At 41.2% G+C, this 18,994-nt stretch overlaps 1 protein-coding gene across 3 annotated transcripts in view; it reads right to left on the bottom strand.

Annotated features, from left to right (window-relative positions):
• LOC108435360 (coiled-coil domain-containing protein 60) overlaps positions 1-18,994 on the bottom strand; it is a 59,406-nt gene that overhangs the window by 33,325 nt on the left and 7,087 nt on the right. For all 3 annotated transcript variants that reach the window (XM_037531463.1, XM_037531465.1, XM_037531464.1), the window contains exons 3-5: positions 13,683-13,759; positions 7,870-8,040; positions 5,063-5,188 (exon numbers count right to left, since the gene is read on the bottom strand). In XM_037531463.1, the coding sequence (XP_037387360.1) occupies positions 5,063-5,188; positions 7,870-8,040; positions 13,683-13,759 (374 nt within the window). The remainder of the gene's footprint in view (positions 1-5,062; positions 5,189-7,869; positions 8,041-13,682; positions 13,760-18,994) is intronic.

Here is an 18,994-nt window from a genome sequence, read left to right as displayed (position 1 = left end):
ATGTCAAAAACTGAAAATCGACAAAGATGGAGATACAAGGTTTTGATCTGACAAGAGCTGCATATAGAGTCATATGCAGAAGTCGATCATAATTTACAGATTTTCTTAGTGAAAAGAAACACCACATCCTCTATGAGGAACAAACTTAAATATGACATTTGTCTGGAATTTTTAGTGCATAATTTCTATTTACCTACTGATTTTATCATATTACCACATAAAACATAAAAAACATAAAATATATGTAGTGTACATATATATATATGTGTGTGTGTGTGTGTGTGTGTGTGTGTGTGTGTGTGTGTGTGTGTGTGTGTATGCATATATATGCCATTTTCAAAAGGGTTCTATATAGCATCAAAAATGGTTCTTCTGTTGTTTGGCATCGCAACAATAGAATACACTCACAAAAAGGTGCTTCAATGGTCCTTTAGTCATGAAAATGGTTGTATATAGGACCATGAACACCCTTCACATGATTTAAGGTTCTTTGCATCATGAAAGCGTCCTTCAGATTGATGGAGAATGTCATAGATGGTTCTATACAGAATCTTTTTGAAAAGGGTTAGCACCAAAATGGGGTTCTCTTTTGTTACATGCCAAAGAACCACTGTTTGGGTACTATAAAGAACTTTATGTGAAGAGTGGGCCCTTTGTGCTGTTCAGTGAGCTCTGTAATGAGGAGCCGAACCTGTGTTCTTCTAACCTGCATGTTAACTGGTCTAAAAACATTCTTGCTTTACTGTATTTATGTTGTTGTTTTATTATTCTAATATTATAGAGATATTTGCTTTACTGGCAAAGACACACTTAGTGCTGGGATAAATAGCTTTTAATTTTCTACTTGGCTGTGTAGGTCTTTTGCTCAGTATTGCATAAACAAACATGCGCATACGGACATTTCATCAATTCAGTCCAGCAGACACAACGCCCACTAATTCCTTTACCCTCTGCATTTAAATCCTCAGTCTGGGAACTGAGAGAGAAAGACGTCTGAAAGAGAAAAACGCAAATGAGAGAATCTGAAAGTGTATTAGAAAGAGAGGTGGGAAGGGAGAGAGAGAGAGAGAGAGAGAGAGAGAGAGAGAGAGAGAGAGAGAGGGAGGGAAGGAGAGGACAGGAGAGAGAAGGAGAGACAGAAGGAGGGACTGACAATGAAAGTGGAAGAGAGGGAAGGAGATAGAAAGAGTAAAAGAGAGAGAAAAAGAAGAGAGGACAGAGAGGAAGGGACAGAGAGTGAAAGGGGGAGAGAGGCAGAGAGAAAGTAAGAAGGGCAAGTGAAAGAGGGGCAGGGACAGAGATAGAGATGAGGGAGAGACAAAGAGAAAAAGGAAGGGCAGAGAAACAGAGAGAGAGAGAGCGAGAGAGAGAGAGAGAGAGAGAGAGAGAGAGACAGAGAGAGAGAGAGAGAGAGAGAGAGAGAGAGAGAGAGAGAGAGCGAGAGAGAGAGAGAGAGAGAGAGAGAGCGAGAGAGAGAGAGAGAGAGAGAGAGAGAGAGAGAGAGAGAGCGAGAGAGAGAGAGAGAGAGAGAGAGAGAGAGAGAGAGAGCGAGAGAGAGAGAGAGAGAGAGAGAGAGAGAGGGAGAGAGAGAGAGAGAGAGCGAGCGCATCAAGGCTGAGAGTTTGTGTGATTAAATAAGTCTTCACTGAATCAGAGTTAAGTGTGTCTGACTTTATATTCAGTCTGGAGAGTCATTATAGTTCTGCTTCTCTTCAATTAAGCGCTCAGTCTTCAGGGTCAGCGCTCAATGTGATTCAGAACGGATGTCAAAAACAGCCACCTACGCTGAGCCGGGCAACTTTGGCATGACTGACCTTTTCAGTGTGTAATCTCAGATATACAGGCCAGAGAGGGCCACTACAGTCTCTGTACCTCACCACCCAGCAGGATTTCTCTCCCTTTTCTCAGCACAACACATATCGAGCCATTAAAGTCTCATTCGGTACAAGCTGAGATAGAGAAGGACTAGACACACAAACACAAGCATGCACAAATTTTAGTTTAGCGCACTGTGTGAACATTAGTAAAGCCAGAGAGGAGAATTTCCGCTCTGTAACTTCTTCCGGATTTCTCAGAGCGAGTCCAACATATACAGAGCGTTTGAATAAAATCATAGTTCCTATATATGCTTAAACTTTTAATATATAGGAATACATTAATTTCCTGAACACAGAACAGCATAAAACATTTTAACTCTTGACCTTGAGTTATCATAGTTTACTGAATTCAGAACCATCAGCCAACTGCGTTCGCACACTGTGGAATTAGACCTCCGCATTTAACCCATCCGTGCAGTGAAGCACCCACATACATGCACACTAGTGAACACACACACACACATACCTGGAGCAGCAGGCAGCCCTATCCACAGCGCCCGGGGAGCAGTTGGGGGGTTAGGTGCCTTGCTCAAGGGCACTTCAGTCACGGACTGTCAGCCAAAGGGATTGAACTAGCAACCTTCTGGTCGCAAGACTGGCTCCCTATCCTCCAGCCCACGACTGCCCCACGGGTTTAAAATAACGTCTTGTACATTTATGACGCCAGTGAGCGCGAACATCCAATGAGCTGCTCTGCTCGCCACCCAATCAGCACTCAGTAGTACTTTAATGCATCCTGCTGCCCAAAACCCGTTTGGTGTAGAAAAAGAAAACATACAGGAAAGTTTTCTTTGCTTTGTTTTTAGTGAAATAGATCCTTACACTTTCTAAAATTAAAGGAAACGTTCAGGGCGGGTGATTAGAAACTATTATAACCTTTCATTTTTAGCTGTTGAGCTCCATTTGCTCCCATTCATTGAGGACTCGCTCGTGGACGCCCTCTGCTGTTTTGCACTTATGTTTTTGATATAATGAGGGAAATAGGAAGTAGCCAGGCTTCTAATAAACCTGCTCTGATAAAATCCCAAAACACGCTGTTCACTTTTTTGCCTTTAGGATCTATTTAGCTGTAGGCAAAAGTTTAGGCACCAATGGGCATGCTTTGTTGATTTTCCAAGTGTGAAAAAGTGAACACACCCTCTACAGGAAACACACTTCTACACATTTGAATTCACAATTACTGCTTATTTACTGGAAAAATATATATATAAAAATAAAAAGTGGCCTGTGCAAAAGTTTTGCCACATTCAATTTTTTTCAGTTCAGATGAAGTCAGGATTTATTTACATACAACCCAAATTCCAAAAAAGTTGGGTAAAATGTAAATAAATGTGAATTAAAAACTAAATGCGATGATTTACAAATCATCAAGTTCTCAATGAGTCAGTATTTTTCATGAAATGGTAAAATTTCTCACTTTCAACATCTGACATGTGTTCTATGTTCTGTTGTGAGTGAAACAGGAGATTTGCAAATCATTGCACTCCATTTTTATTCACATTTATTTACATTTTACACAGCGCCCCAACATTTTTGGAACTGGGGTTGAAATTTTCCTTACAAAGTGACTACTGTTAGGAGTCCTATGAAAGTTATGAGCGTTAAATGCATGAACATCTCACATGACTGCTGTTAGAAGCCTTTGATGGCGATAGGTTAGCATGAATATGAGAAAAGCTTTGCAAATTGTGAAGCAGGTGACAAAATGTCTAAGATTAATTAGTTCTAGTTGGAGTGTGCGGGGACCAGTATCACCAGGAGGGTGAGTGGGTTTACTTTATTTTTTTACAATACATTAAAATCAGCAAAAAAGGAGGAATTATGCACTAAAGATTTCAAGAAAAATATTTTTTACCTAGAAAATTAACAGAACATGGAATATAACTGGGGTGCTCAAACTTTTGCACATGACTGTGTTTGCAGATGGACAGAAATGAAATACAGAGTGAACTAAAAAGATGCTACCAGAGTTAGAAACCACGACTGAGATGGAAATAGAGAAAGTGGTATACAGCGAAATGCCGAAGGGCAGGAGGTCCTGATTTTTCTTGGGATAGATGGGTTGGGTGAAGCGTTGGGGCTGCATGGCCCTCCAAACAGATGTTTTTCAGAGCCACAGTCCAAACAGTCCAAACCCACACATGTGAATATTTTCTTCATTAAAAAGTTACGATAACTATTGTGTTATCTTAGTTTAATGTCATTTCAGTTTACAATGGTCCTTTTTTTTCATAACAATCACTAAATGTACACTAATGTCTCAGTAACTTACTGAATTTCCCGTTCAGCCTTAAATAGTCCAGTAGTTCTGACACCGGGAGCACCAGAGTGTAACTGCTGCTCTATTTTAGGTGGAACTTCAAAATTTGAACAAGAAGCTTGCGAGTAGCTGACTTCAGCTTTCTATCACTGAATAATTAGGGCTGGGTGATAATAAATAATTATTACTAATAATTATTAATAATAATTACTAACCCCCCACAATTTTACCTAAATGTAACTAAAGCCCAGCAGTGAAGACTGAACTTTGAAGTAAAGTTCTTTATTTCAGGGTCCCATTTTATGGGGAAGAGAGAGAGAGAGAGAGAGAGAGAGAGAGAGAGAGAGAGAGAGAGAGAGAGAGAGAGAGAGATAGAGAGAGAGAGGGAGACAGAGAGAGTGAAAGAGAGAGAGCTAGAGAGAGAGAAAGAGAGAGAAATAGAGAGAGAGAGGGAGAGAGAGAGAGTGAAAGAGAGAGAGCGTGCTAGAGAGAGAGAGCTAGAGAGAGAGAGAGAGAGAAAGAGAGCTAGAGTGAGAGAGAGAGAGAGAGAGAGAGAGAAAGAGAGCGAGCTAGAGAGAGAGAGAGAGAGAAAGAGAGAGAAATAGAGAGAGAGAGAGAGCTAGAGAGAGAGAGCTAGAGAGAGAGAAAGAGAGAGTGAGCTAGAGAGCGAGAGAGAGCTAGAGAGAGAAAGCTAGAGAGAGAGAGCTAGAGAGAGCGCGAGCTAGAGAGAGAGAGAGCTAGAGAGAGAGAGCTAGAGAGAGAGAAAGAGAGAGAGAGAGAGCTAGAGAGAGAGAGCTAGAGAGAGAGAAAGAGAGAGTGAGCTAGAGAGCGAGAGAGAGCTAGAGAGAGAGAGCTAGAGAGAGAGAGCTAGAGAGAGAGAGAGAGCTAGAGAGAGAGAACGAGAGAGAGAGATGTGATCTCTTACTGTGCGAGCTGCTGTGGCTGGTGTGAGGTCAGCGACTGGTGGACAGGAGTGAAGGGCCGGGCAGACTGAACCCGTCTCCTCCTGCTCTGCTTCCAGAATGATGGGACCCCTGCAGCAACACACCCCCTGAACAGAAAAGAGAGAGAGAGTGTGTGCATATGTATATGTGTGTCTGTGTGTGTGTGTGTGTGTGTGTGCGCGTGTGTGTGTGTGCGTGTGGATGAAGTATATTGAATGTATACAATTATAACTTGAACACTGTAGATTTAAATATTAGAAAATAAAGAAAACAAAAGGTGTTTTAAGACGATTTTATTCAATATTTGAAATAAATTGGGAACAACAAGAAATGATTCAATTAAAACATGGAATGACTTCGTTATTTATTTTTTTCTTCATTCTTCATGTTTGGGGCGGGGACCATGCTTGATAGCCCACCTCCTTCCAGTCTAACACTGTATACATTTCCTACCTCAACCTTCTGGTGCAGTTTTGATCTGTTCATGTTTACCCATGTTGATCAAAAAGGGGGATTCAGTGTTGTGAGGAATTGTCCTACACTGTTAAAACGGAGAATCATTACAGAGTCCGTGTTTATAGAAAGCTCCCCCATCAAACTATGAGTAAGATATGTTTGATAAACAGTAATATGCAGCTTAAATAACTTAGTTTTAAAAGAGATTTCTCCACACAAATGTAAATATAGTGGATTGAGCTGTGTTCATATTCTCATGAATGTAAGAAATAGTTGTTGGGTATATCAATCAAACGGGATTATATTGGCAGTATAGCTGAATAAAAAATAACCTGAATAGTAAAAAGTAATGATCTACCTCATACTAAAAGTACTTGCGCATAGATGCCACTGAAAATGTAGGACATTAACCCCCTAAAATCCCAGGCTTATTACATACTCCAGCTTATTAATCAGTAACTACGCAATGTTGGAAACGAAGGTTCTGTGCAGCTACATTTTTTTGTTCATTAAGGTGCGAGCAATGTAAATGGACCTTCAAAGGTACAGCAGTGGTTTTAAGGTCCAGTTGTGAACCTTAAATATGTTTTTCCAGGTTAAAAGTATGTATTTGTACCATCCATCCATCCATCCATCCATCCATCCATCCATCCATCCATCCATCCATCCATCCTCTAAGCCGCTTCTCCCTCAGGGTCGTGGGGGGGTGCTGGAGCCTATCCCAGCGGTCATCGGGCGGAAGGCAGGATACACCCTGGACAGGTCGCCAGTCCATCACAGGTATTTGTACTGTTTTAATTAATTAAATTCATTTTGATGAAATGCCCCTTATTAATCCCACAACAGGGAAATTTCACCTCCGCCTTTTCCCCTTTCATGCAGTGAAACACCACATACACACTAGTAAAGACATACACTAGGGAGCAGTGAGCACACTTGCCCAGAGCGATGGGCAGCCCTATCCGCAGCACCCAGGGAGCAGTTGGGGGTTAGGTGTCTTGCTCAAGAGCAATTCAGTCACATACTGTCGGCTCAGGGGATCAAACCGGCGACCGTCTGGTCGCACGCCTGGTTCCCTAACCTCCAGCCCACGACTGCCCCCTAACCTAATGTTTTAAAACAGAACAATAAAATAAAAAGCCTGGAGATGAGACGGGGTGTCTGGAATTAGTACTTAAATCTCATTTCAATGGATTTTGGTACAATTATGTTCCCTGACCAAAGGTACTGAGATGTACCCTTGAGGGTCCCACCCCAGTGACAAGAGGGGCACAGCCCCAATGACTTTCGTACCTTTTTTCTGAGAGTGCAGGGACAATGCAAACTGGCTGAGCAATTCTTAGATTATAGAAAAGTGTAATAAACCCAGCAGGATGTGGCTATTTAAAGGGTTAAACATAACTAGTACACTGCCAGAAAATAAGGCCCCCTGGTTCATCAAGGTACAAGCAATGTAAATGCACCCTCAAAAGGTACCACATGGTTTTAAGGTCCAACTGTCCACTTTAACCAAGTCTTTCCCAGTGGAAATGTATGTTTTTTCATAACCTAGTGAATTAAAACAGAATAAATCAAGCATTTATTTTAATTAGTTTAAGATGGCTAAGGTAAAGGGTCACTCACAGCAAATTAGGTGTAAAGTCAAAGTCAGATAGAATTTAAAATGACCTCTCTTTAAACCAGTTCAGTAGAGTGATCCAAATGGGACAAACACGCAATAAATGAATTGCAAACGAAGTAAAAAGGCTGGAGATGAGACCGTGTGGAGTCAACACAACTTAAAAAATACACCTGCAATGGATTGTGGCACAATTATGTCCCATAACTAAAGATGCTGAAGACTTGCCTCTTCGTTTACCACCCCAGCGACAAGAGGGGTACCACCGCTGACTTGTTTCTGAGAGTCTAGAACGTCAAAAGAACATATTTGCAAAAATCTCATGTGCAACAAATCGAAATCTTCAGTGGAATTCAATAATGACAATAGCAACAAAATAGAAATGACTCTTCTTTTCCTCTTCGCCCTGTCAGTCACAAAGGAAAAGATGAGCCATTGTGAAACTGAAATGGTTGTACATCAGTTCAAATGAGATGTGGACCCCTGACCAGCAGGGGCCATAAAATGAATAGGTGCTACTTTGGCTGTCACTCGCCCTGGCCTCGAGCTGCAGAGGTTCCTCCATCAGTCAAAGTGGAAAGATTGTTCTGGTGCCAAATTGCAATGATCCCAACTGGTGATCCCAACCTGTATAGCAGTGTATGTTCTTCTGACTCGCAGTCTATTACATACAAATCCACTAAGGACATTATGAATCGCTGAGCAGAGTCCTACCTCTCTGCCTCTCTGTCCGTGTCCGAGTCAGAGGAAACGGAAGGTGGTCGGATTGCCCTTTTCCTCCTCTCCTCTCTCCTCCTCTTTTCCCTCTGTTGCTCCTCCTGCACCTCCTGTTCCTGGAGGAGGTGAAAATAGCTGCAACCCTGCTTCACTGCCAGGACCAGCTTCCTATTGAGAAAGTGACAAAATATATGGTTAGGAAAATAGCAATTTACTCTGGAACGCATGTGTAATTACACATGGGAAAATACGCATTTACAGCTATTAAGACAGACTTGAGTAATTACATGAGTGAAAGCTGAAGTAGAGACTTGTGTATATATGTTAGTTGTACTAATGTGATCCAGCTGTAACAGTGACTACATCACCTGTAGTTACAGCCTTGTGGCCTGTTATTAATGTATAACTACATAGTTATTAGACATGATGAATATAAATGACAAAAACAAACCACAACACAACAACAACCACCACAACAAAAGCTATGCTGGTTTCGAACATACACAAAGAGTTTTAGTTCATGTCGGAGCAGCAAGTGAGACTGCAACCTTGACCTTCATGGCCACATGGTGAGCAGTTAGATCCTGTTTTTTTTGGATTAAATGTCTCCAAAAGTCTGAAAATCAGTCACTACTGAAACACAGATTTTCTGTGGTTAATCTTATAATAAAAATATCAGGAATTCATGAGTGTACACACTGCAAAAATAATATCTTAACAATTTCTTAAACGTAGTCAATAAATCTAATATGTCTCATTATGAGGCTGTTTTAAGATTATTCCATCTGTTTCTGGACATTTTACTTGATTTAAGTGAGACTGGGAGACTGGGGTTTAATCCCCTGCCGGGGCAGGCAGCCTACACTATACCAATAAGAGTCCTTGGGCAAGACTCCTAACACCACCTTCACCTACCCATGTAAAAATTGATCAAATTGTAAATCGCTCTGGATAAGATTATCGGCCAAATGCCGTAAATGTAAATGTAAATTTCATCTAGTGATAGGTTCTTATTCCAGAGGCAGATTGTTTTACTTGTTCCGAGAAACAATGAAGATAATTTTGCTCGTTTCAAGCAGTAACGCTTAAAAAACAGAACATGTTCTGCCAGGAAATACACTTTCATAAGATAAAACTGCTTAAAAACAGGTAAAGCATGTCTAGAAATAAGTAAAAAAAATCTTACAATATTCTTACGACAGTCTCATGATAAGAAACAGTAGATCTTTTGGCTGTGTTTAAGATGTTTACACGCACTAAGATCAATTTGTGCAGTGGTTCATTTACAACATTTGGCAAACTCTCTTACCCAGAGCAACTTACAGTATGATTAATTTACACAGGTAAGCGAAGGTAGTGTTAGGATTAGTGTAAGGAAGTTAAGTGATACTTTTTTGATCCCACAACTGGGGAAATTCCACCTCCGCATTTAACCCATCCGTCAAGTGAAACACCACATACACACTAGTGAACACACACACTAGCGGGCAGTGAGCACACTTGCCCTATCCACGGCGCCCGGGGAGCAGTTGGGGGTTAGGTGTCTTGCTCAAGGACATCTCAGTCATGGACTGTCGGCACTGGGGATCAAACCGGCAACCTTCCGGTCACAGGGCCAGATCCCTAACCTCCAGCCCACGACTGCCCCAAATTTTAATTTAAATCTCTGCTCAAAATGAGCTAAACTCATCACTGAAACAGTCACAACTGAAACATCTGGTAAGGTTTTGGTAGTGTTATGATTGATTTGGTAGTGAATGATAAATCAATCATTTGTTTTAATGAATTAAACAGTTAAGTTACAGGGTCACTAAAAGCAAAAGGAATTGGGTGTAAAGTCCAAGTCCAGCTTCCAATCAGCTGTGCTTTGTGAATGATTCACCTGCGAGACACGACAGAGGCCGAGAGACGAGAGACACACAGACGCCAGGCTTGGAGCCCCTGCACTATAGGGTTTGTGTTGTTCTCACCTCGTTCAGCTCAAGAAAGGATTAATTAGCTTATAATATAAGATACTTTAACAGGAGAAACCACAATTACTCAGCGCAGGGGTTGCAGGACTGGAGCTGAACTCTGCACTAACTGCACTTGCAAACATACAAAATCACATGAAACACATCATAGTTTTCTGACCCACTGTTATGGGATGGCGGGGAGGCGGACCCAAGTGCAGAAATGAAAACTAGTGGAAAAAAAGGGAGCAATTAGATTTATTGTGGGAATGGAGTTTATTTGATCCGCAAGGCCGGTGATGTTGTGGGTGTGGAGCTGGACTCGCTGACGGCCGTGTCGGAGAGGAGGATGCTGTCTAAGCTTAGGGCCATTATGAACAATGTCTCCCACCCACTCTACGATGCGGTGATGAGACACAAGAGCTCATTCAGCTCAAGACTCATCGTACCAAAATGCACCACAGAGCGCCACAGGAAGTCATTCTTACCTGTGGCCATCAAACTCCATAACTCCTCCCTCAGTGTGTGATTCAAAAAACTGTTCATATGTGCAATAACAACAATTGTGTGTGTAGAGTACTTAAATCTGGTGTACATACTGTAAATTCTATATATTGTCTTAAATTATTAGTAAAGTGTTTATTTTTACATAAATGGCTGCAACTGTAACAACTGCAATTTCCCCCTGGGATCAATAAAGGAATCTGAGACATTGCACATGAGGTAACCCAGAACCAGGTTCAAACCACCGCTGTACGGAACGGCGGTCTGTGGAGTTACCGCTGCGCCACTGGGATGCACAGGCAACAACGGGTATGGCACCTCAAGGAAGGGTAAAAAGAAAAGGTGGGCCCGTCAAACAAAGGGGATGCTGAAACCAGTGTGCTCAAATGAAATCTGACCAATAAACGTGAAATAAAAGAAGATGAGAAAACAAAAATGACTTCCTCTGAGATGTCGAGGAGAAGTCAGGCTTTAGACGTCACTTGTTTGCTCTTCCTGGAGCAAACAACCTCTTACAGGGCATAGAGCAGTTTGTAGCTGAAGCCTTCTTAGTGGGACACGTTCTCTTTGTGGTCCTCTTTTCTTTTGTTCTTTTAGTTTTAGGGCAATTTCTTCTCACAGCCCTCTTTTCTTTTCTTATACATGACTAAGTACCGTACTGGTCCCCCTCTTTAAAGGTGTGACAAACACTACTGTTTGCCGCAGCCTTAAGTAGTGGAGCCTGCAGGTGTGTCGAGTTGAGCCTAATTAGTCTGTGGCGCCTCGCTGCCATCGCCCTCTGTTGGCAACAGGCGAGCCAGGCTGGACACCTTGCTGCCGTCACCCTCTGCTGGTAGCAGCAGGGGATGGCCGGACCCTTTCACCCACACGACATTCAGTCTTATATTTAACGTCTATGTTTCTCCATTCAAACGTCATTTTAAAAATAGTTATACCAGCTATTCGCAGCTTGGGGAACAACTGTTTATCTCTCGGCTGTTAACATTAGTTAAAGTTCTCTAAAGGCTAGAATTGTTCACATCTGTGTTAATGAGCTGATGTCGTTTCCCTCCTATGATGGCAAAGAGGTGTTTCTCCTCTTTATGCAACACCATGGGATCCTTTACCCACCCTGAGGTGAGGAGCTGGTGGGCTTCTGTGCTTTTAGACTCAGAGTAGGGAGAGGGGTTGTGTATGAGATAAATATAAATGTCAGGAAAACACAAATTTGGTAGCTTTTCTGCCAGTTTAAGTGGGACCAGCAGTTCAGGGGAAACTGTATAAGGATCACAGACTAGCAGCGAAGCCACAACAGAAAAATCGCATGACTGAAACCCTGGGATAGGAAGTTAGAAAGGCATAGCCTTCTCCCTAAACTCCATAACGTGCCCAGCATCCGCAGAGATAAACATGATTGTGCCGTTTGTATTGTAATGTAGTTCATTGTGCTCAGAAGGTCACATCGCTCGGTGGACACAATCCAGGAAAAACACAGACATTCCCAGCAAGCATGAAAACCAACAGCAAAAGCCAAAACGACACTGGAGGTAAAGTGTGCAGTGGGTCCAGTGCACGAACAGTAACTTCTGCCTGAACGAAAGCCAGCCACAGTAATTGTGTTTTACTCCTCAAAAAGGCCAGAGCGCCCCAGCTTTGGCATAAATAATTCAGAATTCTGGGCCCTATCAGCGTCTGTCATAAATGTCAACCATTTTGCCATGCCCAGAGAGAGAGGGGCCTGCAGAGGAACAATATGTTATATCCCCCCCTTCATACACCAAATGCCACCGGTGATGCCTGCCAGGCTCAGACTGCACTCCAGTCACTGGGCATGAGAAAGAGGGAAAAGGAAAAATAGAGTGATAAAATGGAAAAGAGAGGGGAGAAAGTGAGAGAGAGGTGAACGAAGGACTTCAGTCCATTTTATTGTAGATTTGCGTCAAAAAGAGTAAAGATATAATATAATGTCGTTACACAGGGACACGGGGTTCTTTTCCAACAACTGATTAAGCATCTCCACACCTTCCGCACAGCAGACTGACCCTACAGCAGCCCTCTGCTGTCCAGCAGCATCAGACCGACACGTTTTACAGCAGCTGGCAAGCGCTGTTGGATGAGTTTTTGAATTCACACACAACATCCAAACAAGCGCTCTTCAAAAGAGGCCACAACGAGGTTTTTAATTCTCGTAGGTGTTGTATTCCTCATATGGATGGTAGCCAGCGCAGCCATTCTATAGCTGTAGCTGCCATTCGTCACTGCAGTAACTTTTTTCACTATTCCTGGTGGAGCCTGACCCTACAGCCTACTGGTCAGGTTTGGAATCATGTGTTTGTATATCTAAATATTTATTATGCACATAAAAACATCGCTTTTTATGAGTGAACAAACTGCTCAGCATCAAGGTACATATAATAAAATGAATATCCAACATGGCACATATTTGGCTGACTGAGAATATATATATATATATAATATCTCCATTTTTGACATTTTTCAGTTTTTGACGTAATTTAAAAATGCCTGTTGATCTTTATATCATATGTAAATTTCATGATTACATTAAAAGTAAAGTAGGTTTTTTTCTTCTCCTGTAAAGTTACCATTTTGGAGATTCTGACAACAGCAATATATATATATATATATATATATATGGCACATTTTATTAATTATTACACAGATTATTAATATAGAACATGGCATTTTATGTTATATATGATACAAATTACATCAAGCAATTATTTATATAGAATATATAATATTTATATGGCACTATATATATATATATATATATATATATATATATATATGACATAAATTATTAAATAAACCTTCTGGATCAAGTTACAAAGAAACTAAAATTAACAACAAAAAATCTTTGTTCAAACTGTTTTAATTGACTTTTTTTTCGAATTCATACATTACACAGTATACTTCTAGTTATTGTTATATCTTTACGTATTATTTTATCTTCATTATTTTATAGAAAACAACAAAAAGCAATGCGATAAATGATCCCAAACTTGTGAACGCTATTGTATTTGAAACTGTTACTATTTTTTCAGATGAATTTCACACAATACGACTGAACTTTTATTCCAGTTAACATTTTTGACAACATTCTTTCATCTGAAGAGGACCTCAATACACTGACTGTAAGGCTATTCTGAGCTGAATGCAGGACACAAGTCGAATCTCTTACAACACACATTCCACAAACAAACAAGGAGAAAATTCCAGCAGGAAATCTGCGTTGTAAACAGACAAACAGACCCTTGATGAGGTAATCCCTCAGCATCTGTGCATGCCACTCATTTCAACTAAATTATTGACACAGCCACAGAGCGTAATTATGCCAATGACGGGAAAACTAACCTCGAGTGCCAAAGATGCTTCCAGAGACTGTCGGGGTCCGTTCTTCTCCCAGCTTTCAGAAGCTTTGGAGGTGATTTCTGAAGGAAAAAAGACAAAAGGAATCCAGATTAGCAGAAGACCACGAAAGAATCACTGATATGAAAATAAACCTATGTAGGAATACAGGTGCACATCCAGTTACATTACAGGTATATGTACATTACAACAGGCTCTCCTACAGATAATATAATTAAACATGTTTTTTTAATTAATGATTTATTTAGTTGCTGGGTACCTGGGTACAACTTAAATTGGGGTAAAATGTACTCCGTGTCATTACAACATAGTTAAAGAGTTACTGGTGATCTTCACGCATTGCCATAGCAACATCATCTGAGAATTCTGACAGCTGTGTGAAGGTCACTTCTCAAAATTCACCCTGAACACCGTTTTAGTCCAGTGAAAGTAGCTGTCAAGTTCTGATGATAGAATTCACTTTGTCTTTATTTAAACCTGGAAATAAAGACATTTTCTGTTTAATTCAGAATAGATTGACTTGAAATTCTCCGTTCTAGAGAAATTTACAGAGTCAGAAATGTTCACAGTGGTGGCGATAGGAACCAGACGTCCACCTCTATAAACTCCGCCACAGAAAGTCATCGTCAAATCACCATCAAATGGTTATAAATACTCCTGAGAAACGCCTGAGGCATCTTTATGGCAGTTTTGTGATAAAGATTTGGCCTAAAACATATTTTCATCAATACATTTTAATCTGTTTGTGGTGGAGGGATATATATAAAGGGGTTTCTAAGGCTAAATAGTCCCCAAAGAAAGATTAGGGATTTCAGATTTACCACTATTTGACCAGCATCAACATTACATATGAAAAAAAAGCTCAAGATGTGTTGGTCCACTGGTGGTTTTGGATAGTAAATAAAATGGCTATATTTGTGTTGTAGACACTGTGGCCTCTGGTTCCTATCACCACCACTGTAAAGAAATCAGTCCGTGAGTTTTTCTACAAATGAATCATTTCACATTAAACAAAAATGACTTTGTTTACATCCCAACCACTGAATAATGCAGACATTGTGAAAAATGAAGGGAATTCCCCTTTAAGCCAAAGAAAATTTATGACAAGCAAAATGAAAAAAATAAAAAGATTTTGGATTCTAGATAACAAACCTTATCAGACGACTCTGAGACAGATTTGATCTACTTAATAGAGGCTTCTTCACAAACTTGTATTCCATGCCAGCTCAAGTACATGCAGTGATTAAAGCAGAAGAACATCATCTTCTTCTTCTTTCAGCTGCTCCCTTTATGGGTCGCCACAGCGGATCATCTGCCTCCACCTTGCCCTATCCCCTGCCTCCTCTACTTTCACACCAACCATCTCCATGTCCACCTTCACTACATCCATAAACCTTCTCTGAGGTCTACCTCTTCTCCTTCTACCCGGCAGCTCCATCTCCAACATTCTTTGGCCCAATATATCCACTATTCCTCCTCAACACATGTCCAAACCATCTCAACCTGGCCTCTCTGGCTTTATCTCCATTAAAGCAGAAGAACATAATGTACCAAATACTAAGAACACATTTCAAGGATTCCACTTTGCATGCAAGTTGGTATGCTGCTAATCTAATTTATAAAGATAAAAACTGCAGAAAAATGTGAAAAACAGAACCATGTTCAATAATGATCTATAAGACTTTTGAATCCCGTTGTATGTTATTTAATTTATTCCTACTGGTAGACCTACTGTAAGGTGGAGCGAGGAGGCGGACGCATACGCTGAGATAAGCGACTTTTATTGAGGGCAAATCCAGGGTCGTGGTCATGACAGTCCAGGTTCATACAGCCAACACGGAGAGATCGCGGGACAGACATGACGAACAGAATACAGGATCAAACAATCAGCACAAAGACCAAGATACATCCATACATCCAACAAACATCAAACATATCAAACAAAGACCAGCGAAAAACAAAGGGCTTAAATACGACCCCGTGAAGACGAGGGACAGGTAAAAACAATCAGGGGCAGAGTCACAAAACAAGGCGGCAGGACTAGGGATACCAAAACAAAGAAGCACATGGACTATCAAAAGGTAAACAAAAAGCACATGGGGGAGTGGGAGGAGCCAAGCGTGACACCTACACATTACACCTACAGGAGCTTTTATGCCATCCCATTCTAAATCCATAGGCATTAATGTGGTCCCCCTTTGCAGCTATAACAAATTCCACTCATCTGGGAAGCTTTCTACAAGATTTTAAAGTGTGTGGGATTTTTTTGTCCATTCATCCAGAAGAGCATTTATGAGGTCAGACACTGGTGTTGGACGAGAGGGTCTGGTTCACATCTCCATTCTAGTTCATCCCAAATGTGGTCAGCTGGGTTGAGGTCAGGGCTCTGTGCAAGCCAGGTCGAGTTCTTCCACACCAAACTCACTCATCCATGTCTTTATGCACCTTGCTTAGTTCGCTGGAGCTCAGTCATGCTGAAACAGAAAAGGGTCATCCCCCAACTGTTCCCACAAAGTTGTTAACATACAAATGTCCAAAATGTCTGGGTCTGCTGAAGCATTAAGAGTTCCCTTCACTAACTAAGGGTTCTAGGCCAACCCCTGAAAAACAACCACCAAACTTTACAGTTGGCACAATGCAGTCAGGCAGGTAACGTTCTCCTGGCATACACCAAACCCAGACTTGTCCATCAGACTGATGGAGAGAGAAGCCTGATTCATCACTCCACAGAATACATTTCCATTGCTTCAGAGTCCAGTGGTGGTGCTTTACACAACTTCCAATTGACGCTTGGCATTGCATTTAGTGATGTAAGGCTTGCAGGCAGCTGCCCGGCTGTGGAAACCCATGCCATGAAGCTCCATGAAGCAGTTTTTGCGCAGATGTTAAAGCCAGAGGAGGTTCAGAACACTGCAGTTATTGAGTCAGTAAGCGTTGGCGACTTTTGCGCACTATGCACCTCAGTACTCAACAAATGGCTCTGTAAATTGCTGTGGTTCCTAAATGCTTCCTCTTTTCAAAAATACCACTCACAGTACACCGTGGAACATCTAGTAGGGAAGAAAGTTTGTGATCTGACTTGTTGCAACAGTGACATCCTATTACAGTCCCATGTTCGTACCGAGTAAACTCTATAGAACAACCCATGCTTTCACACATGGGCAGACTGCCTGTCTAGGTGCTTGATGTTCTGCACCTGTGGCAGTGGGACTGAACAAAACACCTGTATTCAATGATTAAGTGGTGTGTCTCAATTCTTTTGTCCATATAATGTAGTATACATCACATACAGTGGGATCTGTCCAGGCTAAACAATTAGAAACTTTCAAAACAACTTTTTTTTTTGGAACTTTTCATTCAAAGATTTATTAAGGACAGAGTAGATGCCATTGAGTATCTAAGCACACTGTTAGATAGTAGATTAACCTTCAAAACCCATTCAAAATATATCTACCAAAAGGCTTTGCAGAGATTATATCTGCTTAGGATTTAAACAGCTTTTCTGTAAGCGTGGATATTTTTGAGCTAGTTTGTAAAAGCATTATTGAGAGTGTCTAGACGTACAACATCTCAACTTGGTATAGCATTCCTGGAGTACGGAATAGGAAGAAATGGTCTAGAGTTGTCACAAGAGAAAATCATAGGAAAATCACAAAGACAGCTATGTGAGGTGTATGAGGCCTTTAATAGACGGGAAGACCAGCAGATTCTCATGGAGTCTTCAGATTCTCTTTTTAAGGAACTTGAAAAGCTCCTTTATATTTTAGGGCACCAAAGGTCATAAAAAACATTTTGGAGTGTTGGTTTATTCGACAAGCAGTTTCTTGGAGGAATTTACATTGTACATACACCAGTCAGGCGTAACATCATGACCACCTCCTTGTTTCTACGCTCACTGCCCAGTTTATCAGCTCCACTTACTGTATAGCTGCACTTTGTAGTTCTACAGTTACAGACTGTAGTCCATCTGTTTCTCTGATACTTTGCTAGCCCCTTTCACCCTGTTCTTCAGTGGTCAGTTATATGAAGTTTCTCCATGTTATGCTTTATATTGTCTGTGTAAGGGCTGTATTGTGAAGCCAAAGGCAAATTTCTAGAAATGGACAATAAAGTTATCTGTCCATTTCCCTGAGTAAATGAATTGTCTTGCTGATATTGGCTTTTCGACTTTGTGGTCATCAATAAATTTGTCAGTATTTGACGCAGCCATTTATCACCGTTTTCCTATTTATTTGGACTTTTCTTTTGTACAGTTGTATGCAAAAGTTTGGGTGCCCCTGGTCAAAGTACATTTTGTTGAATTTCATTAAAGAACACACATATTTTAATGCACAATTACCGTTGATGTACTTAATTAAACACAAAGTTAGCAAAAAATCTCACACACACACACACACACACACACACACACACACACACACACACACACACACACACACACACACACACACACACACACAAATTTTCTAAGCCGCTTCTCCCTCAGGGTCGCAGGGGGTGCTGGAGTCTATTCTAGCGGTCATTGGGCAGAAGGCAGGAAACACTCAGGACAGGTCGCCAGTCCATTGCAGGGCAGACAGACAGACATACACAATCACTCACACACCCACACCTAGGGGCAGTGTAACATGTCCAGTTGGCCTGACTGCATGTCTTTGGACTGCGGGAGGAAACCGGAGAACCCCGAGGAAACCCACGCAGACACGGGGAGAACACGCAAACTCCACACAGACAGGATGCCAAAAATCAATAAAATGTCATTTGAGCAGGTTTGTTCAAACTTTTTTTTGCGTATGACTATGTGTTTAGGTGGGAAAGTCCATCTGGTTCAAACAACATAAAATGACATTAAATTAATTGTGCTTTGTCAATTAACCAGACTTTTCTAGCAAATGTTACACTCTCAAAACAAAGGAGTAAACTGCCACTGGGGCAGCACTCCTCATGTCACTGGGGTGGGACCCTCAAGAGGTCATCTCGGTCACCTTTAGTCAGGGAACATAACTGGACCATAATCCACTGAAATGATATGTTCTAAGCTGTACTGACTCCACACACCCCGCCTCGCCTCCAGGCTTTTATCTTGTTGTTCTGTTTTAAAACGGTTATGAAAAGGTACCAATATGAACTTTTCACCTGGAAAAACTTCTTTAAGGTTCACAATTGAACCTGAAAACCACTGCTGTACCTTTGAGGGAACGTTTACACTGTTTGTACCTTGAACGAAAGATTGCACAGCACCTTTATTTCTCACAGTGTAGAACTAGTCCCTCAGTCTGTTACGACTGATCCCAGCT

This window comes from Pygocentrus nattereri, chromosome 20 (genome assembly GCF_015220715.1).
Source record: "Pygocentrus nattereri isolate fPygNat1 chromosome 20, fPygNat1.pri, whole genome shotgun sequence".
Lineage (NCBI taxonomy): Eukaryota > Metazoa > Chordata > Actinopteri > Characiformes > Serrasalmidae > Pygocentrus > Pygocentrus nattereri.
Note: the sequence above shows the minus strand (reverse complement) of the source record. Positions and strands in the feature narration are given on the sequence as shown.